Source organism: Leopardus geoffroyi, chromosome D4, assembly GCF_018350155.1.
Source record: "Leopardus geoffroyi isolate Oge1 chromosome D4, O.geoffroyi_Oge1_pat1.0, whole genome shotgun sequence".
Lineage (NCBI taxonomy): Eukaryota > Metazoa > Chordata > Mammalia > Carnivora > Felidae > Leopardus > Leopardus geoffroyi.
Genome location: NC_059342.1, coordinates 10,725,622 through 10,751,529, shown reverse-complemented (window position 1 = coordinate 10,751,529; position 25,908 = coordinate 10,725,622). Strand labels below are relative to the sequence as shown.

The 25,908-nt window shown below is 44.4% G+C and overlaps 1 protein-coding gene across 7 annotated transcripts in view; it reads left to right on the top strand.

Annotated features, from left to right (window-relative positions):
* The window catches only part of DOCK8 (dedicator of cytokinesis 8), a 229,527-nt gene that overhangs the window by 167,327 nt on the left and 36,292 nt on the right, over positions 1–25,908 (top strand). For all 7 annotated transcript variants that reach the window (XM_045469434.1, XM_045469433.1, XM_045469432.1 and 4 more), the window contains 9 exons: positions 768–881; positions 5,538–5,693; positions 7,803–7,942; positions 13,351–13,520; positions 17,331–17,476; positions 19,370–19,552; positions 19,921–20,053; positions 21,018–21,105; positions 25,381–25,477. In XM_045469434.1, the coding sequence (XP_045325390.1) occupies positions 768–881; positions 5,538–5,693; positions 7,803–7,942; positions 13,351–13,520; positions 17,331–17,476; positions 19,370–19,552; positions 19,921–20,053; positions 21,018–21,105; positions 25,381–25,477 (1,227 nt within the window). The remainder of the gene's footprint in view (positions 1–767; positions 882–5,537; positions 5,694–7,802; positions 7,943–13,350; positions 13,521–17,330; positions 17,477–19,369; positions 19,553–19,920; positions 20,054–21,017; positions 21,106–25,380; positions 25,478–25,908) is intronic.

The window sequence follows — 25,908 nt, the reverse complement described above, 5'->3', positions numbered from 1 at the left end:
TCATTCTGAGAATAAAGGGACGTAAACGTGAAAAAGTGAATCCCCACTTACTCTGAAGTGCTGTAAGATGTCAAAAATATGAGCACCGAGAAGTAACCACAACAAAAGCCCTCGTCTCATTTCATGCAAGAGGTCACTCTACCGTGTGTAACTCTGACCTCTCTTGGGCTGGGAATGTTGCCTAATTGGAGAAAAAGAAAACATTCCTGAGGTAAAAACCAATTCTTTATCCTGATGAGATTTTCTCGACAACCCTTATAAATTAACAACTTGTCTCGCTGAAGATAGTGGGTATGTTTCAAGTTCGTTTTGCCAAGACAAGAGTTACAAGAATCAAATAATTTATGGTGGAGCCACGTGGAGAAATACGAGACAACCATTAAAAACTAGTTTTGAAGAAATGTTAAAAATGCAGGGAAAGGTTCGTGGTACAATGTTGAACGAAAAAAATGCAAGGCCCAACATTGTCTATAGAGACTGAACTCAATTATGTACATACACATGTAGGAAAAAAAGGAATAGAAGGAAATGTACCTAAATATTAACAGTGAATAAAGAATTGCTTGATTCAGCCCAACACTCCTGGCACCCGTTAAGGGCTAACTTGTATTTTGCCACAATTTTGCCGGGTCACCAGCTTTGCCCAGTGTCAGTGTCTCCCCCAGGGACACGGTAGGACCTGTGTGTCCCAGCCTCCCTACCAGGCACTCGGTTGGTCATGATCGGGGCTTACCGCAAAATGATTCACGTGTTGGTTTGTTTTTAAGGAAAACGAGCAGGCAGAAAAGATGAACATCAGCCTGGCTTTCTTCTTGTATGACCTTCTGTCGCTCATGGATCGTGGCTTCGTATTTAACCTCATCAAACACTATTGCAACCAGGTGAGTGTCCCACAGACCTAGCCGTGTTGTTTCTGGCTCCTTCTCCTCCAGTGCTGTGGTCACTGCCGTGGTATGCTGTCATGCTCCCTGCCAGGTTAGACAGCTTGACTCCTGTGCATTGTGGGCTTTCTGGTCATTTGTCTTCCGGGCTTCACTAGACACACTGGTCCGCACGGACTCCTGGAGCGTTTGCCAACCCGAAGGGGCCAACAAGGTCATGTGTGAGACTCGAGGGCTGTTGGTGCTATGGTCTTCTTCACTGCAACATTTACCAGAAATCGTGTGACCGCGGCATTCGCTCTTAGACCAGGTCTAGAATTCAAAGCATGGGGTCTCTTTTCACATATTAGGGTAATTCATTAAAATGTGGCTGTGGAATTCGGACGTTAAAGAACCCTGATGGAATCTGCCAAAGAGCCCAGACCTCACTGAGCGCAAAGCAAATGTCTCATGCCCCAGGAGCATCTTACCACAGCCCTCTCCTCAGACGTTTAAGGAGGATTCTTTTGTTCGCTGTCCCCCTAAATTGTCCCAGCAGGTGTCCTGCAAGTGGTTGCTGTTGTGGCTCCTCCTTTCCTTCCGCATTCCTCCTCTACCCACCACGACCGCTGTCACTGCCACTGTGACCACTACCCACCAGCACTGTCGCCACCTGTGACTCCCATCGCCACTGCCACCCACCCCCTCCACCAGCACCAGCACCGTCACCACGGCTGCCTTCTTCCTGTGAACCAGGCACCGTGCTGAGCATCTGCTGGAACTAGTATCTTTAATCCTTGCAAGGTGTCCTCTACATTTTGCAAATGAGAAAGCTGTGTCGTATAACTTGTTGGTTGGAAAGACCCTGGTTGGTAAACCCAGTCTTGCCTAACTCCAGGCTACAGCGGACTCATCACTCTGTTCTATCAGGCTTTGCTTTCTGTGGTTAATCTCTTCATGATGCTGAGTAATTCACTCAACTTCTCTGGGGCTCACTTCCTCATTTGCAATATAAAAGGATCTTCCCCAACTCCCGAAAATAGACCCTGACTTTTCTAAAGGAACTCCTAATAAGGAAACCCGCCTATAAAAAGAGAATCCTAAGGAAACCGCAAAATGCTCAGAGCACCGACATCTTGTGCAGCCCGGTCTCCTGACCCTACATGGATCTTCCGTTCCAGATTCCACCAGCACGGAGGGGTGAAGGACTACGCCATTCCTCTCTGCCACCCCCATGTTTAGGGTTATGGGTCATCAGAGGAATTGCCAATATAAATCAATCTGGTTTTCAAAACAGGTCACTGGATGACTTGCAAATATAAGCTAATACCTTTTTCAAAACTTGAAGTTGGACATATAGAAAGCAGATACTAGAATACCATGGTAGGCCCAAGGTTAGCTGCTGTTTAAGAAAGAATTTTTCATGACTCTTGTGAAACACTAAGGCAGACTTTTATTCAGGACCATCTATATAAGTGTGGGGACCATTGCAATGGGATTTTACAGTACAGGAGATGGGGCTCAACTCTAAATACAATAAGGAAAAGTGGGAATTTAGAGCCAGGGAGCAGAGTAGGGGGATTAGTGGGGGGGAAATTAATAAGCAGGAATATCAGGAGTGAGGGGGATTCTGGCTAAACCAACCTGACAGGATTCTGGGTGAAGGCAGGCCAGGGGGCTGGTGAGGGATGAGGGTTGGGGAAGTCAGTGAGATATCAAGGTGGTCAGATACTGAGGCTGGGAGACTCTGGCTAAATTGACTCAGGAAGATCTTTGCTGAAATCGAGCTCTCTACGACACGTCCAAGGGCAGGCCTATTTGCAAAAGAGCTCAGAGGAGCCTGACTCGAGTTTGGTGAAAGAGAGAATCTTTGTGACACGTGGGCAGCTTTCATTACCAGAAGGCAAAGGAGGCACTCCAAAGGAGATGTCTGCCCGCTCTGCAAACGCACTTTATGATTTTCTCTTTTGCTTCCCTTTCTTCTCTCTTTCTCTTTTCCGTCTTTTCCTTCGCTTTTAAGGTAAGGCGTGCTTCTCATTTACCCTCTTTTTCTTCCTCTTTTCTGTCTCAGCTGCCAGAGAGCCTTCGAGTCAGAATCTGTAGGCCGGTGTTCTTATCCCAGTGGTGCCGTTAAATTCCTCTGCGATCTGGGGACCTTAACTTTTACATGAGTGGCTTCCTTATTGGCCAAAAGACAGAGTTGGATTAGATTTATCCAGGCTTTAACATTTTCGCTCTGTGCTCTGTTTGCCAGTGATATCTGTGGGTGTTGCTTAGTACAATTAACGTGGCCCTCAGGCCTAAAGTGGTCACTGACGCAGTCAATGGTGATTTACTCCATTGACCCCAGTTATCTAGATAGAGGATGAACATCATACCTGAGGCAAGTTTTTATTCTTCCAAAGTCCTCTGGTTTTGTCATTTTACATAGCCTGATTCAAACATCCTATCACGTTTTCTGCCATTTATAGACCTTGTGACAATGGGTATGATCTTAGCCTTTTATTAATAGTCACTAACGATAGACAAATCTAGTTTTTCACTCCCTTGATGTCACTTTCAACGTGCCACTAACTTAATACCCATCCTTGGGTAGTGCCACTGAGGCTACCACTGCGGGTCCTGACCTTTGGGGAAGATGTTTCTGGAATGGCACCTTGCTCTTTTCTAAATATCACCAAAATTATTTTTGAAATTTCTGTCTTTAATGAAATCTCAAGGGAGCTTTTTAAGATACCTATACTGCGGGCTTCTTTCAAGGACAAATATCTTATGCTTTCAAGCTCTGACTAATTTGACCCAACAACTCTTGGTGAGTGACCAGTGAGGGGCATAAGATCAAGTTCTAATCAGTCCAGTTTACTGGTGAATCCATGAGTGCAAAGTCAGCCAGCAAGACACAGTGACAAAGAGTATAGGTTCTGGTAACTTGTGTTCACACAAAAGTCATGTTTTATTTTTTGATGTTTATTTATTTTTGAGAGAAAGAGAGAGAGAGACAGAGCACGAGCAGGGGAGGAGCAGAGACAGAGGGAGACACAGAATCCAAAGCAGGCTCCCGGCTCCAAGCTGTCAGCACAGAGCCCAACGTGGGGCTCGAACTCACAAACCATGAGATCATGACCGGAGCCGAAGCCGGAAGCTCAACCAACTGAGCCACCCAGGCACCTCCCAGTCATGTTTTATTTTTTACGCAATCCGTAATGGTATTCCTTTGTTTCCAGTAAATGTCTAGCTACAGACCGATTGATCCTATAGGCAAAATGGATGACCCACCGCCCAATGGCTTCTCCTAAAATGGTTGAAAATATGTTGCTCCTTAAATGATACCATTTATGAAACCACTCTGAAAGTGCAAGAAGAGAAGGCATGTCCGTTCACGCGGATGAGATGCTTGGTTTCCCGTGCGGGGGCCCGAGGGTGTTGATGGTGATACGTATGGAGAGGCTCAAGGTCTATCAGGTCCATCCTTTCCCTACTTTGTCTTCAAAGAAGCTGCCTCTGAGTCACAGCCCATGGAGTCTGGGTCCTCACTGGTCCCTCTCCCTGAGGGAAGCAAGGGATCTCTTCCATATTGTCCCTGGTGTCAGCTTTTCATTGATTATTTCATGGCTCGTTGGTGTTGTTTTCATCTTAATTTTTTAAGTTGCGATAAAATTAACGTGGAGTGTTATATTAGTTTCAGGTATACAACGTATTGATCCAACAGTTCTGTACATTAGGCAGTGCTCACCACAAACACGGTCTCCTGTCACCATACGGTGTTATGACAGTATTGTTGACGATCCTCATTAGCTGTGCTTTTCATGGTTTGTCTGTTTAAGGGAACACTTCCTCAGAAACGTCCCAGCTTCTTCTTTTTCCTCCACTTCCTCCTCTCTTACTTTGGGGCAAACTCCTCAGCTTTTTTTTTTGCAGGGGCTACATCCTTTCTTCAATAATAGGATGCCTTTATGTGGGGAACGGGTCTGAGAACTCCCCATTGGGGCCTTTAATGAGAAACTACAAAAGAACAGTAGTGGCATGAGAGTCATCCAGTCATATTCCAGGGGTTTTGTGCGGCCCCATATGGGGTCAACTCCTTTCATTTAGTTCTTCAGACAAAGTGGCCTTTTTGTGAAATGAGTGATGTTATGTTACACAGAAGACATACATCCAGATTATTTGCAACACAGGTTTGCCACGGTGTTGTAGATTTGACAAGTGTGGGGGTCAGGTCAAGAATCCACATTTTGGACAGCTGCTAGGCTAGAATTATTAAGGGGAAGAGTATGCATGAAAACTCAGTGGGCCTCCCTGTGATACACAACTTTCCCTCTGTTGCACTGTCCCATTATTTTTTTTTAATTTTTTAAATGTGTATTTACTGTTGGCGGAGGGGAGCATGAGCAGGGGAGGGGCAGAGAGGGAGGAAGACACAGAATCCAAAGCAGGCTCCAGGCTCTGAGCCGTCAGCACAGAGCCCGACATGGGGCTCAAACTCACGAACCACAAGATCGTGACCTGAGCCGAAGTTGGACACTTAACCGACTGAGCCACCCAGGCGCCCAAGTCCCATGAATTTTTATTAAGTTGATTGTCTTAATCCGGGGAGAAGGGAGGTTTTTGCCTCTGCCAACTTCAACTCCATTTACCTTGTCATAAACACATCTTTGCTGTTTTCGTTTTTCCTCCCAGCTGTCGGCCAAGCTCAACAACCTTCCGATGCTCATTTCCATGAGGCTGGAGTTTCTGAGAATCCTCTGCAGCCACGAGCATTACCTCAATCTGAACCTCTTCTTTATGAATGCCGATACTGCGCCAGCGTCCCCCTGCCTCTCCATCTCTTCCCAGGTAATCCCTGAAAGAATTCCTCAAGCTATTTCATTGAACTAGTCATTTATTCCTATAAAGGTTGGTCTTGTTAATGAAAAGAAAAATGGAGCTGTTCACACCGGCTTGCTCGATCCGGAGACACACAAGTATGGTACCCGAAGTTGTACCATGTAACTGATCATTTACAAGCTGCGTGACTGGTTCCTTCCTAGGCTCAAGGGTCTCTGCTGGGGTAAGGAAGAGTGAGGAATTCGTACGCGCTACGGAAATCTGGAAATTCGTAGAAAAGTCACATAGCTTCCTTTGTCTGGCATTAGTTGTCTTTCCACTTGAGGCTGACCGTCTTCTCTGCTCACTTTCCTTTTCCTAAACTCCAGAACCCTAAGATTTATGAAATGGCATATTCCTTTATATTAATTCCATAATGATCAAATAGCGGTTTTTGACATGGGTATTATATCTTTGAGCTATCCTAGAATTTTCTGTTGATACTCTTAGGAAATGGAGTTCAGCACAAGTTGAGTCCATCTTGAATCAGACTCCAATAATTTAGTTCTTAAAGCACTAAGAAGACCTTGTCATAAACTGATCAAGCATTCTTTTTATAGGGAGTGTATTTTCTAATGAGTCTTACTCTCTATCAGCCAAAACTAAATAAATAAATAACACCTGTGTCATATTTAGAGACAAGGCTTTGACTGACATGGCCAATCTTTCTTTGTGGAACAGTATCTCACAGGTGAGGTTCAGTGGGCCCCAGGGTCAACCAGATGTTAAGGAGCATTATGCACATACAGAGCTCCAGAGTCAATTAAGTTTTAGAGACCCTGTATTAACAGGTTTTTGGTTGTGGTTTTGTTTGTTTTGCGGTCGGCTACCCACAAGTCTGTAACTTGTTGCTGTAAATTATAAATACCCAAGGGGTGGAGAAGAAAAATATTTCATAAGCACTGATTCCCAAAGTGACTTAACTACTAAAAACCTTTCTTCCCCCCTCCATAGATTTGTCAAGGGACTAGTGCCCTCTAGAAAAAAACTTTAAGGAAATACCATTTCACAATCACATTCCATTTATTGGTGACAAATCAGTGGCTCAGAGCAGCAGACAAGATTTCTCAATATTGCGTTCTATTTCTGTTAGGTATTCCTTGATGCCAACAACAAAGGTGAAGGTTGGTCTTACTAATTAAAAAAAAAAAAATAAAACTTAGCCATTTATGCCAAGTGCTATGAGCCACTTGTTAACGACGTCACCATCTCATCATGAACTGGGGGAGACGTGACTTATAGCAGCAATTCCCCATGTGCTAAATTTGCCCCGGGTCTTCTGCCACGTTTCCCTTCTGACCGCCCCGGGGAGTTAGTAAGCCCAGCCAGCGGCCAGGCCAGTCCCACCGGCAGCAAAGGATTTCCAGGGACACGTCAGATGCCCTTGGTGCAGTAGAAAGTGCGCCCCCGGGAGAGCGCGGGAATTGCCTGGGACTTGTAAGTCTCAACGGAATTGCCTGCTCGAAGCCACAGCCTTGGATTCCGTTGCCGGTTCCCTGTCCACGTGGTGTCCTGGGACTTGAATCTTCACTTTCGATCTGGGGTGGGGAACGGAGTACTGGTCGTTTCGTGAGAGACCCTGGCTGCTTTATTCTCATCTCTCCCAATTGGCAGCTCCCTGTTTGTGGGAGGGGAAAGCAAAGTGACCACTCTACGGGCAGCTCCGTTTCCTCATCCGTCAGGTGGGGAACGCACTGGACAGCGCTTGCAAAGACTCGTGGCAGCATGGCTCCGTAAACGCTGGCTGTTGCGATTTTGTTCATTTGTTTCTTTTTATTTTTTTTAATTAATTTATTTGTGTTGAGAGAGAAAGAGCGAGAGCGTGAGACGGTGTGCACGTGAGTGGGGGGGGGCAGAGAGAGAGGTGGGGGAGAAGGGGAGAGGAGGGGACGGAGAGAGACAGGGATTCCCAAGCAGGCTCTGCACTGTCAGCACAGAGCCCGACGCGGGGCTCGAACTCACGAACCGTGAGATCATGACCTGAGCCCAAATCGAGAGTCAGGCGCTTAACCGACTGAGCCACCCAGAGGCCCCAGATCGTTCTTGTGACTCAAAGAACTGCTCCTTGCATTTGTGCAGAACTCAAGCTCCTGCTCCAGTTTCCAGGACCAGAAGATTGCCAGCATGTTTGATCTGACTCCCGAGTACCGCCAGCAGCACTTCCTCACCGGACTTCTCTTTACTGAACTGGCTGCCGCCCTCGATGCTGAGGGGGAAGGGTATGTTTCTGACATTCCGATTGGAATACGAAGCCAAAAACCCACACACAAAAAACCCCTCCTTACTCAAGTTTGCCGTCCAACCTCTCCGACTTGGCGGAAAAACCCTACCATTCACCAGTTCTGAAGAGTAGAAACATTCACGTGTTGAGAAAATGGTGCTGGATAGGAAAAGTGGAAAGCCCTGAGGGACAGAGAGAAGCCACAAAACGTCCTTTTTTCAGCCACTGATTCATTGAGAAGAATTTCCCAATTCTAATACAGCAGACTTCCTGGGGATGCTCTGATTAGTGAACTCCTCAGGAACAAAGACATTTATGAGACGTGCCCCGGGTGATCTGCGTACACACGGAGGCAGCAGCAAGATGCTGCTTGCTTGATATTGACATTGAAGAAGTGGCCGCTGATGGGAAGGCAGTTACCCAGTGTCCAGATTAAGTTTCTTGCAGGGAGGCCTGCCCACAAGGGAAGAGATGCCTCAGGCCCAGGGCTTGTAAATCCTTTCACCTCTTAGAAGCCTGATCACCCAGGGGCATGTCGGAGTATCTAGTCTTAAAAGTCTATGGACAGGGCCGGAGACAGACCACCCCTTCTCCCTTCTCTCCCTGTGCTCCATAAGCTATAGGATTAGAAAACCACCGTCCGCCCGATGGCACAAAAGGAGACAATGCCTTCCAAAATATTATGCATCCCATTCAGTAGTTAGCAAATGCCTACTCTGGGGCGTGTAGAGTCGATCAGAGATACACCAGTGCCCCAAACAGCCAAAACTCCCCGGCTCCGTAAATCTCGCCATTCAGGGACTCAGATCGTTAGGACTGGAAAATAATTTGGGCTCAGCTCTTTCGATGTTCAGGTTAGGTGCGAAGAATTGAAGGAACTTGCCCAAAGTTACATTACAAAACCAAATCTAGAGCCCTGGTTTCCTGAGTGCTCTCCCAGGGCCCACGCTCCCATAGCACACCATCGCCCTCTCTGGAAAACCCCTTCCTACTGCTCCTCCCTTCTTCCTTCCTATGCTAAAGGAGTTTCTGGAATACAGTCTGCTGATTGGTGGCAGCATGCTAGATGTTACGGATTTTTGTCTAATGGGCAGTTTTCAAGTTCTCTCTAAGTGCTTGTGATTTAAGGAAGGAAACAGTGACTTGAAGGGAGCACCTTCAAGCTTGTGCAACTGCAAAATCACAAACATATCCTAAGTGCTTTGTCCATAACAATATTACCCAAGTGAATGTCTGTCCCTGCCTCCCAGGAGGCCAGTATGGGAAACTGAATGGTCTTCACTCTAAATCCTGCCTCTTTTCAGGAATTCAGGTCCTGAGCGCCTCCTTCGAGAGCTTCAATCTCACCGTCTTCGCCCAACCTAACTAAACTCCTCTCTATTTTCCCGGTAGAACTTTCTACCCTATAATTAACATAAATTTTCAAAGCAACACAAAGTGCCCTGACCTATAAGGTGCTGAGAATGAGGTTTGAACACAAAGAAAATCACCTTAGTTTACAGATACACACACACACACACACACACACACACACATTTTTTTCTTAATTGCCCTTTAATAGGATTGATCTACATGATCTACATCTAATTGTCCTTTAATAGGAGTGATTTCTGAAAGGAGTCTTTAGTAGTTTCTGTTTTCCATGTCCCTTCCAGTGAGATGTCTAGGGAAACGGCCCTGACATCTATTTTGATTCTTTATAAAATTGTGGCCGTTATTTTACTAGCAAAAGAGTAGAGTATGTTCAGAGGTCATCTTATAATTATGTTCAGTCAAATAGGAACATTCTTCAAACACGCACACACACACACACACACACACACACACACACACATACACACGGTACCTTTTCTACCCCCCAGAAGGTAGCTAATTAAGAGTGTTTCTCCTTTAGCAACAAATAATCCCTGATTTCTGGGTTGTCAGTTGCTCCCCTGGAAAGTCCTTAGAAATACTGTCACATACTTATTAGTGACTTTGCCACGTGGGCTGAAACCTCAGAAAAATCTCATGGTCTAACAATACTTCCTCTTGATTAGTACTGCCTTTTGCTGCCAAGACAATTAACAGACTCACCAACAACCTGCCCATCTCAAGGGTAAGGGCCCTAGATACATCTCAGTATCTGGGCTTCTGAAAGGGGCCACGGCTCCAGTTTCTAAGGGGTCTCCCTAGAACCCCCTTTACCTGGGGGTGCCCACAAATATCTACACATCATTCAATCCACAATGTTCCTCAAGCATGTGGAAATTATCTAGCATCTCTGTGCTAGGTCCTTCACATGCTCTTCAGGAGAGAGAACACTTTCCAACTCATTCTATGAGGCCAGCATTACCCTGATACCAAAAGCAAACCAAAGACTGATATGACTGTAGATATGATTATCCTCAACAAAACACTGAAAACCTGAATTCAACAATGTATAAAAAGGATTATACACGGTAGCTAAGTATGATTTACCCTGGGAACACAAGATTGGTTTAACATCTGAAAATCAATTGATATAATATACTGTATGCGTGGAATAAAGGTCAAAACCCAGTCAATCATCTCAATAGATGAAGAGAAAGCATTTGATAAAATCCAATACCTTTTTCTGAAAAAAAAAAAATCAACAAATCATATAGGAATATAACAGAATGTCCTCAACCCTGGTAAAGGGCATCTGTGAAAAACCCACAGCTAGCATCATACTTGTTAGTGAAAGGCTGATTGCTTTCCCTGTAAGACCAGGAACAAGATAGGAATGACCACTCTTGCCACTTCTATTTTATTCGTTGTTGTTTCGAAAGCCCTATCCAGGGCAATTAGGCAAGACAGTGAAATAAAGGCGCCCATATTGGGAAGGAAGAAGTAAAACTATCTTCGTCCACAGATACCATGATTTGTTTATAGAAAATCCTACGAGGCGCTTGGGTGACTCAGTTGGTTAAGTGTCCAACTCTTGATTTCGGGTCAGGTCATGATCTCATGGTACGTGAGATTGAGCCCAGTGTTGAGCCCCGTGTCAGGCCCCACATGGAGCATGGACCCTGCTTGGGATTCTCTCTCTGCCCTTGCCCAGCTTGCACTAACAGCATGGAGCTTGCTTGGGGTTCTCTCTCTCCCTCTCTCTCCATCCCTCCCTCTCTCTCTCCCCTTCTCTGTCAAAATAATAATAAACTTTAAAAAAAAAGAAAAGAAAATCCTATGGAAGCCATTAAAAACCTATTAAACATACTAAATGTGTTCAGCAAGGTTGCAAGGTACAAGATCAATATACAAAAATCAATTATATTTCCATATACTTGTGATGAACAATGTGGAATGAAATTAAGAAAACAACTCCATTAAAAATGGCATCAAAAAATAATAAAATCTTAGGACTAAATTTTTTACCAAAAGAAGTACAAGACCTGTATGCCAAAAACTCTAAGACACTTTAGAAAGAAATAAAAAGATCTAAACAAAGCAGAGAGGCATGACATATTCATGGATTAGGAGATTCAGTGTTGTTAAGACGGCGTTACTCCCCGAACTGATCTACAAGTTCAGCGTAACCCCACTCAGAATTCCAGCTGGCTTCTTTGCAGATACTGACAAGCCAACCCTAAAAATTCATATGAAGTTCAAGGGACCCAGTGTAGCCCAAACAATCTTGAAAAAGAACACAATTGAAGGACTCACCTTTCCTGATTTCAAAACCTACCACAAAACAATAGTAGTAATGACTGTGCGGTTCTGACACAAAGATAGACATAGAGATCAGTGCAATTGAATTAAGGGTTCAGGAATATATCTTCACATTTATAGTCGATTGGTTTTTGACAAGGGTGCCCAGATAATTCAATGGCGGAAAGAGTCATGTTTCCGACAGACGCCACTGGGACCAGTGGGTGTCCACGTGCAAAAGAATGACGTCGGGCCCTCCATGTCATACCCTGTGCAGAGGTTAACTCAAAATGATCAGACCTAAATGTGAGTGCTGATGCTGCAAAACTCTTAGATGAAGTCACATGGGTAATCTCCACGAAATAGGATCAGGCACCAGAAGGAGATCTGCCACCAGAAGTGGGCACGACAAAAGGAAAAAAAAAAAAAATAGCTAAGCTAGACTTCGCTAAAGTGAGAACTTGCGCGACATAAAGGACATCATCAAGGAAATGAAAAGGCAATGCACAGAATGGGAGGAAAATATTTGCAAAATGTAGATCTAATAAGGGATTTGTACCTGTTATGTAATTTTTAAATCTTACAACTCCATAACAGAAGGACAAATAACTCAATATTTCAAAGGGCAAGGATCAGAATAGACATTTCTCCAAAGAAGGTATGACCAACAAACACATGAAAAGATACTCAACATCGTTGGCCATCAGGGAAATGCACATCAAAGCCAGATCATGACCCCTTCTCTCTTAGTTCCTTGGGTCAACTGTAACAAAAATACTGTAGCCTAGGTGGCTTATAAACAACAGAAATTTATTTCTCATAGTTCCGGAGGCTAGGAAGTCCAACATCAAGACGCTGGCAGATTCAGAGTCTGATGAGGACCCACTTCCTAGTTCATAGATGGCCATTTTCTTGCTATATTCTCGCATGGTAGAAGGGGCCAGGGAGCTCTCTGGGGTCTCTATTCTAAGGGCACTAGTCTCACGCATGAGGGTTCCATCCTCATGACGTAATCTCCCAAAGGCCCCGCCTCCTAGGACCATCACTCTGAGGATTAGGTTTCACCATAGGAATTCCGGGAGGACACATTCAGTCCATAGCACCTTCATACCCACTAGGATGGCCATAATAAAAAAGATAAATAATAACACGTGTTGGCAGAGAGAAAATGAAACCTTCAGACACTATTGGTAGGGGTGTAAAATGGCATAGCCACCCTTGAAAACAATTTGGTTGTTCCTCTAAAGGTTACACATAGAGTTACCATAAAATCCAGTAATTCGACTCTGAGGTGTGAAGTACATTCATATCCAAGAGAAGTAAACTTATGTCCACCCGGAAACTTATACACAAATATTCAAAGCAGTGTCCATAATTCATAATAACCAAAAAGTGGAAATAATCCACATGTCCATCAATTGATGAATGGGTAATTAAAATGTGATCTGTCCATGCAGTGGAATGTTACCCAACGATACAGAGGAATCACGTACTGATACTACAAGATGATGGACTTTGACACATGATGCTAGCAGCAGACCCAGGACCAGAATGCAGGCAGTCTGTCCCTCGATTCTAGACACACGTCTACCCTGTTTTGCTTGGTTTTCCCATTGTCACCCCAATGCTCAGGGCTGTTCTGGTCCCATTGTCACCCCAATGCTCAGGGCTGTTCTGGTCCCTCCTTACTGTTTGAGAGCGTCTTGGTCCATTTCCCTTCACCATGACCTCTGACCTTCTGTGTTGCGCCATTAGGATCAGCAAAGTGCAAAGGAAAGCGGTCAGCGCCGTCCACAGCCTCCTGAGCTCTCATGATCTGGACCCGCGCTGCGTCAAACCAGAGGTGAAGGTCAAAATTGCTGCCCTTTACCTGCCTCTGGTTGGCATCATTTTGGATGCTTTGCCGCAACTCTATGACTTTACAGGTGAGGATGCCTCTGTTTCCTTCTTTGGATTGAGGAGGGCCCCTGCTCATGCCCCAGCGGAACGAAGTTTCTCTTACGAGCTTTAGTGCCAATATGCCTGTGTGAGCAATTTTCCACACCGGTGCCCTCCAGACCTTTTTTTTTTTTTTTTTTAAAGTTTATTTATTTTTGAGAGACAGAGACAGAACGCAAGCAGGGGAGGGGCAGAGAGAGAGGAGGGAGACACAGAATCTGAAGCAGGCTCCAGGCTGTGAGCTGTCAGCACAGAGCCCGACGCGGGGCTCGAACTCGTGAGCCCGGAGATCATCATGACCTGAGTTGACGTCAGACACTTAACCGACTGAGCCACCCAGGCGCCCCAAGACCTTTTAAACCTATGTTTAAAAGGTTTAAAAGTTGTTTTGGGGGTTTGGGTTTTTTGGGGGGGGTTCCAATAAGTTTTTTTTGTAAAGGGCCATAGCCCTGTGTATTTATTTTCATTTAGAAACTATTTTTTATTCATGGGGCACCTGGGTGGCTCAGTTGCTTAAGTGTCCGACCTCAGCTCAGGGCATGATCTCACGGTCTGTGGGTTCGAGCCCCACTTCAGGCTCTGTACTGCCAGCTCGGAGCCTGGACCCTGCTTTGGATTCTGTCTCCCTCTCTCTCTGCCCCTCCCCTGCTCATGCTCTGCCTCTCTCTCTTTCAAAAATAAACGTTAAAAAAATTTTTTTTAACTTTTTTATTCATTCACTCATTCATCTGCTGGTGTATAATGAACCTTATAGAACATACATCACAAAGGGTGAAATACTCACAGAATTACTCCCTTGGGAGGTCACTGCTCTCATGCCTTGAAATAAAGGTATTCCTTCTCTTTTCTCTTAAGAATGTTTCAGGAAAAAAGCGCCTGGGTGGCTCAGTCAGTTAAGAGCTCTTGATTTTGGTTCATATCATGGAACCAAGCCCTCCTCAGGCTTGCCCGATTTATATTGAGGGAGAGAGAGAGTGAGCACTAGTGGGGGAAGGGCAGAGAGAGGGAGAGAGAGAATCCCCACAGAGCCTGGGCCTGCTTCAGATTCTGCCTCCCTCTTTCTGCCCCTCCCCCACTCGTGTGCATGCACACACACTCTCTCTCAAAAAATAAACATTTAAAAAACACTAAAATCTTAAAAAGAAAGAAAGAAAGAAAGACCGACCTATGGCTTGTTTGTTCCCAAAGCAGGGAACCACTTTTACACACATTCTCCTAAGTTTCCTTGTTGATGAGAATTTTCTAAATCAGTTGCTTTGGATCAGAGCTTTTCAGCAGTTGGTCTCTGAGCCTTTCAATTTTTTTTTTTTTTTTTAACGTTTATTTATTTTTGAGACAGAGAGAGAACATGAGCAGGGAAGGGGCAGAAAGAGAGGGAGACACAGAATCTGAAACAGTCTCCAGGCCCTGAGCAGTCAGCACAGAGCCCGACGCGGGGCTTGAACTCACGGACCGTGAGATCATGACCTGAGCCAAAGTCAGACGCTTAACCAACCAAGCCACCCAGGCGCCCCTGAGCCTTTCAAATCTCAACGGTTTCTGGATGTGTGCTTTGGCCTTTACAGTAATGATGTAGCTGACAAATGGGAAAACAGTGAAAGTATTCCATTATTAGAGGTAATATAGTGCATCTGTTACATGTGGAATCCTTAGATACACTAAGAAGAATATAATTTTTAAGAAAGAAACAGCTGTGGGGCACCTGGGTGGCTCAGTTGGTTAAGAGTGCTGCTTCGGCTCAGGTCATGATCTCACGGTTTGGGAGTTCCAGCCCCGCATCAGGCTCTGTGCTGACAGCTCAGAGCCTGGAGCCTGCTTGGGATTCTGTGTGTATCTCTGGGCCCGTCCCCTGCTTATGCGCTCGCTCGCTCTCTCTCTCTCTCTCTCTCAAAACTAAATAAACATAAAACAATTTAAAAAACAAACAGGTGAATTCAAGTTCCAGCCCATTTATTGCCCTATGTGACCTCTGAAAAGTTCCTCCACCTTTCAAGGCCTTCCCTCCCCTTTCCCTCAGCTGTGACAGTGTGGTGACAATTCTGTATCTTAGGGGTGTGATGAAGATGAAATGAGAGCCCTTCCATAGAAGCATTTTATGTGGCAGGTGTTTGTATCCTTCTCTCCATCTTTCCTAACCTGACCCATCGCGTATGTGAGGGAAGTAAGACCATCCTCAAATTCATCCTATAGGATCAGATCTTACCTAATTGCCACATGCTATTCATTTCAGCATTTGTCTAAAAACTCAGCTGCCTTTCAGCACAGATAGGGCATGATTTTTTTAATTGAGTTCTAAAAATATGTGAGTTCTGTTTTCAGAATTTTAGCAGAAGGAAATACTGTTTGCAGGCTGATTTTTCTGAAAAATTGAAGGTCCAAATACTTAGGATGTTGACAAGTCCAGCAAAATATGACCTTTTAATGAATCAATCAGTTGTGAGTATTTTAACACACTTTTCAAAGAACTGCTTAAGCAAAAACTTTGTGTGTGATTTGGTGGTGTTCTTAAAAACCAACCTTTTGGTTGCATACATCTAGACCTACGTATAAATATAAGCCTGTCGACATTATCTACGGATGATAAATTAAGATTCATTTCAGACATTTGGAATTCAATCCATTGTTGCTGAATTGGTGGTATTCGCCTTTTATTTTATAAGGAACCGATTAGTTCTGTGATTATAGGTTCCTTTCTATTTGGTCATTATTTAAAATATTTGAATAGAGTAAAAAATATTCTATTACATACCCGAGACTAATTTTACACTAACCGGAATTTAAATAAAAACCTTGAAAAATTTTTTAAATGTTATATCACAGGAAAGTGTTATGAGAGCTTTCTTTTTACAGTTTGAAAAATCAGTTTCTAGCCGAATCTTGGGCTGGGCATTTCGTCTCTTTTAAGTAGCCTGCCTGCTTTTTCCTGGAGATTGTAGCAGATAAATAATGCGAACCATCAGGCCTTAAATTACTGTACTGACTTCAGTGACGAATAAGTATCAGTCTCTTGGTGGGTTGTGGGTTGGGGACACAGGAAAATAGTGGTTTTGGTTTGACATCACCAAAGTTTGTTTGTTTGTTTGTTTAAGACTTTTAAAATAACAACTTTAGGTTCCCAGCAAAACTGAATAGAAATTACAGAGACTTCCCATACGCCCCCTGCCCCCACGTGCACATCCTCCCCCATTGTGAACATCCCCTACTAGAGGGGTAAATTGGTTACAACGGATGAGCCTACAGAGACACCTCATAATTACTCAAAGTCCGTGGTTTACATTAGGGTTCATTCTTGGGGTTATAAATTCTATGGATCTGGACAAACATAACAATGATAGGTATCCATCATTGTGATGTCATTCAGCGTAGTTTCTCTACCCTAAAATCCCTCCGCGCTCTGCCCAGTCTGTTCCATCCCGCTTCCCCAGTCCCTTGCAACCACTGAACTTTCTTCTGTCTCTACCGTTTTGCCTTTTCCAGAGTGTCATATAGTTGGAATCATATCACATGTAGCCTTTTCAGATCGACTTCTTTCACTTAGGAGAATGGGTTTAAGGATCCTCCAACTCTTTTCATGACTTGATAGCTCATTTCTTTTTAGCGCTGAATAATATTCCTTCAGATGTACCCCAGTTTATTTACCCATTCATCTACTGAAGGATCTCTTGCTTGCTCCCAAGCTTTGGCAATTATAAATGTGGAGATTTTTATGCGGGCATAAATTTTCAACTCCTTGCGTAAAGTACCAGGAGGCATAATTCTTAGATCGTATGGTAAGAGCGATGATGTTTTCACCACAGCTGCAGATGCCCGTAGTGGAAAAAATCGTGCCAATGGCTCAGATGAAGAACAAGAAGGAGCCAGTGCGATTAACCAGAATGTGGCGCTGGCCATAGCTGGAAATAATTTTAATCTGAAGACAAGTGGAACAATGCTTTCTTCCCTGGTATGTTGATGCACATTTCTCTGGTTTATTTTTTGTGTGTTTTCCCGTCTTCTGGTGGGCGTGTTCTTATATTTGCCTACTGGAACCCAGAATAGAACAGGCTGTGAGAGGTCTGCCTCTGCTCCGTCCCGAAAGGCCTCCGCGTAAAGCTAGCTGTCGGGAAGGGAAATGGGGCCGATGAGGCAGCACAGTCGCAGATGGTTCAAATTCTGGCAGTCTCAATGGTGCCTGAGTTCAAGGTTTAGAACACCGGGAAAGAGGTGAACTTGGGATATCTGAGATCAGTGCAAAGAGGATCAAACCACAGCTCCCTCGGGTGGGAGGCTGGAGCTGTGTTTATTCTGTGTTTATTCTTCACACTATTTCTGCCTCCAAAAACATGATCAAAGGGGGCCAGGTGCTTGGGGTGGGGGCTTCTCATGCAAAAGACTTCAACTTTTCTGGGGCCCCCAGGGAGCCTAAACCCGGAGTCGTATAGTTCTGTCCTTTTGCACAGACTCTGGGCTTAAAAGGGGCTTCTCCAGGAATACCGTGTCTGATTTACTTGAAGTGGGATCTGTCTCTGTCCCTTGATGAGCTCCGACTCTTCCATCGGCAGACAGTGACAGTGCTGCCTCGTCCAGCTTAATTGAACTTTGCATTTCAACGTGGGGTATACATCCACAGAGAACACCGCTCAGTTGCCTCCTGGGAAGGTGGCATCTACATAGACCTAAGGCTGCTTTGCTGGATGGTTTTCCTCGCTTCCCTCCAGCACTTTAGCAAGCTGGAACCCCTGGACACCCCCGGGAGGGCTGGAGGGCAGGGATAGAAGAAAGAGAAAGGACACTTGAGAGTTGACGTCACCCATCGTCTTGCGGTTTGAGAAATACCGTGTTGTATGACCTCCTCCACCTTTCCAATGTGCATCTTAGCAAAGCTCGCTGCCGGAGGTGGTGTTGCCTTTTACATTGTTATTTGCCTCCAGGGGCAAATGCCCAAATGCCCAAAGTCCACCATTAGAGGATCTTCCCTGGGAAGTCATCACTAAGGTTTTCATCTCTTCTTGTCACCTACTCAGAAAAACTGAGCTAATTTCATAAGCCCTATCATTCATCCCCAAGCCAACATTTCCCTCACATACTCGCAGCACGCGATGTCACATTCCTCTGGATTATTAGCTACACCGCATGAACCAAGGCTGCGGCCGCATATTGTTCTTTGTCTTGATTTGATGAGTTGAAGTAAGTATGCTCAGCACTCTAAAAAGAACACTTGGGGCAGAGGTATTCAAGCAAATAGCCTGAGCTCCCCCGTCCCCTACCCTCCGACCCCCAGCAAATCATGGATTATGATTGAAGTCCCAGCAGAGAGGACCCCATGAAATTAGGGATTTGATTCATTTGCTGAGCCCTTCGTGACCTTGATATTGTACTTTGGACCCTGACAAAGAAGCTAACACTTGAACAGTTGGGATATTTCTGGAGCCTAGCTAGTCTTTTTCTCTGCTCTGAGTTCAGCGCTCCCGTGTCGAGCTTGAAGCAGAAATACGTGGAATCTTAGCAGGATAGAAGCCCCTTTGTATCATTTAGACGGGGCGGTGGCGGTTGGGGGAGGGGGGAGTGCTGGTCAAGGCGGGGCAGACCACCAGACCACACTGCTCCTGAGCCACAGGGCCCCCCCAGTTTGTGGCCAGAAGTCTGGCTCAGACATGGCCCCATGTGAGCCCCTTTGCTGAGTACGCTCGGGGAACACGGCTTCCTAGCCCAGGAAAGGACCAGTTCCTGGGAACGGCTCCCCAGCCGGGGAACAATTGCAAAGACTGTGTTCTAAGAGACCAGCATCCCCTAAGCTTTCGGGGTTGCCACTGCTCTACTCCTTCCCTTGTCCATCCCGCCATCTGCCTCCTTGCAGCCCTACAAACAATACAACATGCTGAATGCCGACACGACCCGGAACCTCATGATCTGCTTCCTGTGGATCATGAAAAACGCCGACCAGACCCTCATCCGGAAGTGGATCGCCGACCTGCCGTCCATGCAACTGAACAGGATTTTAGATCTCCTCTTCATCTGTGTCTCGTGTTTCGAGTACAAGGTGAGCGTGCGGTGGCTCAGCCTGTCACCAGCCTCGTAGCTCCCAAGTTCAGGTCTACCTTGTTACTACTGCTCCCCTGTTGCTTGGGGAATGGACACATCATGAGTTTTTCTTTCTTCTGTATTAAGATCCGTGACCTCTTTGCATTCTACATCTGGTCGTTTCTCCGGGGAAGGACATCTGCCTTCTGCAGAGAGAACCCCATTCTCATTCACAGGATTTCAGCCATAGGATCCCCCAAACGGCATCTCCATATGACACACGTCCCAAATGGCTGCTGTTCGCCGTGGAGTGTTGTGTTTTGACGGGTCTCCCTGTGGACAAAGATCTCACCACACTAAACATCCTTCTGCCTCTGTCCTGTCCAGGGAAAACAGAGTTCTGACAAAGTCAGCACCCAAGTCCTGCAGAAGTCAAGGGATGTCAAGGCCAGGCTGGAAGAGGCTTTGCTCCGCGGGGAAGGGGCCAGGGGGGAGATGATGAAACGCTGCCGGGCTCCAGGTATGTTGGCCTTGCCCCTCCTTGCTTTCTGTCAGCGAGTTCTACGCCCTTTGTGAAGAAGACTGTCTTCACAGCTCAAGTAAACACGCTAGCACTTTCTTAAGCTGTTAGGATAATAAAAACAAGCAGATGCTAGGATTCTGTGCCTGGTGTATAGAATGTTAGCTGTGTGTTCCCAAGGAAAAGCTCCTGTCCTGAGGTCACAGGAACCCTGGAAGTGTCCCCAAATGTGTCTTCTGTTTAACACTTGTCATTGGGAAAGGCCACATCCAAGAATGCGAATCATAGGATAGATGGCATGTTGTCTCTCTCAAGGTTGAAGCCTCTCCATCGGGGCCTTTGACAAGTCTCTGTAGAGCGTGGTCAAGACACTGGATAATTCTGGTTCTAAAAACATCTCCCCGAATCATTCAGGGTGTTATTAGATTGCAGCTGACTTCCCCCTGAGGGTGTCAGAATGTTCCAGTCCTCCAGGGACCCTGCCTGTGGAATGATCTCAAAAAGGCTGCTCATCGCTGTAGAATAGAGTGAAAGTGCTCAGGTATGCTCAGTCTTCATCACTGTGCTCAAAGTTACGCAGAGTGACAGCTCAATCTATGCGAAGGGACACAGTGGCTGAGAACTTGTGGGGAGCTCGGCTCTTCCAATGGTGGTTGGGTGCCCTTATTTAACACCCACACGCTTCAGTAATTCACTGAGAATCCCAGTTCCCCTGGAACCTCTGTTCATGACAAATGCGCTCACCAACCCTCCACAAAGGCAAGCGGTCTACAGCTATAGGCTGTCCATCCGAGAGCAGGCAGCCGGGACCTGAGCAGAGGCCTGTCTCCGGCATCCGGCACAGGCTCTCATTAACCAGAGACACGGTACTCAGTCCTCTCTGTTGGGCTTGTCACGGAAGTTCTGGTTATCTTCAAGGGTTTCATGCTAATCAAATTCCTCTCGTGCATTTCTGAACTCCTAGGGAATGACCGATTTCCAGGACTAAATGAAAATTTGAGATGGAGGAAGGAGCAGACACATTGGCGGCAAGCTAATGAGAAGCAAGATAAGTGAGTCTCTCGGCAACTTTGTGCTACTTTTACCTAAAGCCCAAAGTTCTTTTTCCCAGGCTACTTGTATTACTGAAACGACTACATCCTTCCAAGGGTAAGAAAATGAAACATCATTATCTGTGTAGATTCAGTTCTTCCAGGGACCCAGGATAATCAAAGATATAAGGACTTATGATTTACAGCTCTTAAAACCTTATCACATTGATAGGCATTTAAAGAAAACCAATATTTAGCAATCTCAGATAGCTTGACGAAAGCTGCTGATAGGGAAAAGAGAGGGCATCCAAGACCACATAATTCAAATTCGTTTTGCTGTTCCGGAAACGTGTACAAAATGTGTAGTCAGAGATTTTTTTGTATTACTCAATTTTTTTTTTTAAGTGGAAACATCCTAAATGCTCAAGAATAGGGAACGGTGTAAGGCAGTGTTAGGTTGGTATTAAAACTTCATGATATGGGAAATGCTTATGATATAATGTTAAGTAAACAAGAACAGGACAGACACTTGATTTTAGAGTAGAATCTTAAGTCTCTAAATACCTAGAGTAAATAGATTTTTTTTTAAGTTTATTTATTTTGAGCGAGAGTGAGCACGAGCAGGGGAGGGGCAGAGAGAGAGGAAGAGAGAGAATCAAGAGCAGGCTCTGCACCACCATCAGCTCAGAGCCTGACACGGGGCTCAATCTCAGAAACCGCCAGAACATGACCCGAGCCGAAATCAACAGTCCACTGCTTAACCAACTGAGCCATTCAGGCACCCTTAGGATAAACACATTTTAAGACTAGAAGGAAATTTACCAAAATATTCACAGTGGTTTTCCTTGGGTGATTCTCTTTGGGTATTGAGGTAATGGATGTTTCCTTCCTTATACTGTCCTGTATTTCCTAGGATGGCCACGTGTAAGATATATGTATATTAATATAATTATGTAAATGTATCATATAAATATTAATATAATTATATGACTATTATATAGCCATATAATTGCATAATTATAAATATATGTTGATTATACATGTTAATATTTATTGATTATATATTAATATATTTAATCATATATTTATATGTACAATTAAGTATAATGTATTTATTAATATATAAATATCAATATAATTATATAGGTGTATTATATAAATATCAATAGAATTATAAAAACATAAATGTTATAAACATAATATAATACATAAATTATATGTGATATAAATATATATTATATACACACATATACACACACATGTATATACATATGTGCACATATATGTACATATACATAAATAATGTATGGTATTATCAGAAAAAACATAAAAAATGGATGGAAAAATTCTGCTTGGATTGCAGTGTATGAGATATATATGTGTAGAAATTTGGATATATAAGGACATAAAACCAAATATGTTGAATAGAATGCTCACGTCTGCTGTTCCTCTTTGCGGCATATAGCCCGGTGCATCTCGGGCTCCACTGAGCCAGACTTTGTATGTTTGAAGACACCGCCCCACCCACTTGACAGGGTGGAGATAGCAAATCTCCACGGGTATGAAGCACCCACCCCGGGGGTGGGGCAGACTTGAATAACAGTGTTGTTTTCCAAGTAAATAGGAGTTACTGTCTTTGTTATCACCACGAGAATGATTCACTCCGGGTCCACATGCGGGACTTTTGAGAGTCAAATTTATTTTAAAACATTATGGAGATAAACCCTTATTTATTACATCTGTTACAGGCAAAGCCTAATTGTTGCTCTCATTAGTAATATCCATTTGCTTTGGCTATTTTGTTCTTGCTCTAAGTTCCCTGAACTAGTTTGTAAGATATTTGGTTCTGAGAATCCACAAATTTTAGTTCAGGCAATGAGCCCCTCGCCTCCCAAAAGAATCCCAATGAAAGAAACGTGCATGTAGTTATGTGCTATGGAACGGCCTAGGTGCTTAGGCCAGCTACCCTCTGAGATTAGGAAAAGAGCCTAAGAAGACGTGCTTTTCCTGGGCTGCATAGATTGATGTTTTGGGAAACCTTCCCCTGTTGCTTGCAGAAATAACACCACACTGAGCCTTTCTGTGCGGAGCCTCTCCATACTCTCTGGGTCAGCTCCCAGCCCTGAGCTACGTGGTGAGCCGCCCGTTGTTGAGCTACAGGTTCACCTCCTCAGAACATCAGGGGCGATGTGGTGTTTTTTGGGTTTGTTTTTTCAAGAGAAACCATGGTAAAATTGTAACTGCTCCCCTTACCTATTTGGAAAAGTTGCTGTAATTATAACAGTGGTGTCTTTCACCTTTTTCTTTCAGATCATTTTTCAGTTATTTGGGCTCTCTTTCTTTTAGAGCAGTAATTTTCAACATTAGAATCACTAGGGAAGCTTTTAAAGCTCCTAGCTCCCAGACGGACCCCAGGCCAGTTAATCCAGGACTTCCCAGCAGTATTACGCAGAAATCAATATTTGGTAGGACTCTCTAGGCGATGCTGTTGTGCAGTCAAATTTGAGAACTAGTGTTTTAAAGGCCTGGCTCGTAGGCTTTCTAAAAACTACATTAGTGGTGGTGGTAGTTGCATGAAATTATAAACGTACTTAGTACCGATTAACTGCACACTTACAGATGGTTAAGATGGTTGGGGCGTCTGGGTGGCTCGGTCGTTTAAGCTTCCAACTTCGGCTCAGGTCATGATCTCACGGTTCGTGAGTTCGAGCCCCGTATCAGGCTCTGTGCTGACAGCTCGGAGCCTGGAGCCTGCTTCGGACTCTGTGTCTCCCTCTGTCTCTGCCCCGCCCCTGCTTGTGCTCTGTCTCTCATAAATGAGTAAACATGAAAATTTTTTTTAAAAAAATGGTTAAGATGGTAAATTTTACGTTATGTGTATTTTAGCACAATTGAAAACAAAACGAAAACCAGACCTAGGTCTGCATTGTCCAATACAGTAGCCACATTAATGCTATAAGTGAACAATACAGGCCAGATTTGGAAGATTTAGTGCCCATGAAAGAATGTGAAAGATCTCACTAGTAATTTTTATAGTGATCACACGTGGACAATTTTTTTTTCTGTATTGGATTAAATACAATATTTTAAGTTAATTCCACCTATTTCTTTTTACTTTTTTTTTTAGTGTGACTACTACAAAATAGAAAATGACATTTGTGTCCCTCATTATGTCTCTGTTGAAGAGCATTGCTCAAAATCTAAACCTACCAATATGTTTTTTTTTTTTTAAATAGCTTTTATATTTCACTTTTCTTACGCAAATATTATCACTTGTACAATGAGAAACAATTCGTTGTTTGAGACCAGAGAGCCTAGCGTAAGCTTGAAAACATTTAAACCCCGGGGAGATCTTGATTCTGAGCCCTCGAGGGTATGGAAGGAATGGTCCTGCTCCCATTGCTGGGTGAGGAGGACTCAAGAACAGCTGGTGATCGTGGTCCAAGACTTGGGAGCTCACATCATCATGCCCCAACTCCCGTGGCAACATTTTGGCCTCGGGAGCATCATGGGAGAATTAATTCTTCGCACTTCCCTTTCCTGGCCACTACATGTAGATGATACAGAATAACCCTTTCCAGCTTCACCTGGATTTTAGGAGAATTCATAAACTAGTGCCTAAAACGTTCTGGTTCCTCAAAATGAACCCTCGTGGAGAAGCAGCACCAGGCGATTTCCCATTCCCTAGTGGGTAATAACCAGTTACATCCACAGGAATGCAACCTTGCTGCCCACTGGGGAGAAACAAAAGGTCCGCACTTGACTGAGCCACCCCAAGGTGGTCTTTGGGAAGTCAAGAGACTAACTCTTCCCGGCCCCAGTGCAGAAGCACCACTCTTTTCTAATCCAGCAGTCAAGTTGTTTGCCAAGGTCACATCACACCTGGCCTCACTCCCTCTGGCTTGTGGTGGAGGCTTCCCTTGACTCACATCTAGAGATGGCTCTCATGCATGAAATACAAGAATGTCCCGAGCAATCGGATTGGCTAGCCCAGTTGCTAGTAGCAACCAATAATTGCTTTTCTACTCATTTGGTTATTTCTGTAATTGTCATTGTTATTCGTAATAGTGGGGCTGTGGATGACTTGGGGACTTTACCTAGAAAATCTTTTTAAGCAGGCCCTAATCTCAGAAAGCACCCTTCACTCCTTTTTACCTGTAGCCAGCTCCTTTGTTTTCACCCAGATGGACTCCTCAGAACATTTCTTTACACCTTGGTGCATAGATTGCCATCATTGGAATATGGCCAGGTTTGATATGCGTTTTAATTTGACCTCCTTTTTTTTTTCTTCCTTAGAACAAAGGCAGAGTTAGATCAAGAAGCCTTGATCAGTGGCAATCTGGCCACAGAAGCAAATTTAATCATCCTGGATATGCAGGAAAACATTATCCAGGTGAGGACAACATACATCTGATCTATTCACCAGGAGTATGTTTACTGGACATTCATAAGCAGTTCTTTATAGAACTGTTGTTTGTTTGTTTGTTGTTGGGTCAACTCCAGTTGAATTATGGTTGATGTCTAGTATAAGAGCTAAGATTATGACAGGACCAGATTAAAAAAAAAAAAAAAAAAGATGCTAAATTTGCATAATGATGTCTGCTCGGGGCACAAATTGGTGAAGGAAAGTCAGTTGTACCATGGCTTCGCCATCCCCGCTGCAGAAAAGTATAGAGGCACTGTGAACTCTGCAGAAATACAGTTGGCCATCCTAATTTTATCTCCCAAGTGAATGTTTCCAAGAATTCGCAAGAAGTCTACGTGATAATGGGTTTTTGGTTAACCTGAGAAGTGAGTCCCCGTGTTTCCAGTGAGACGTCATTT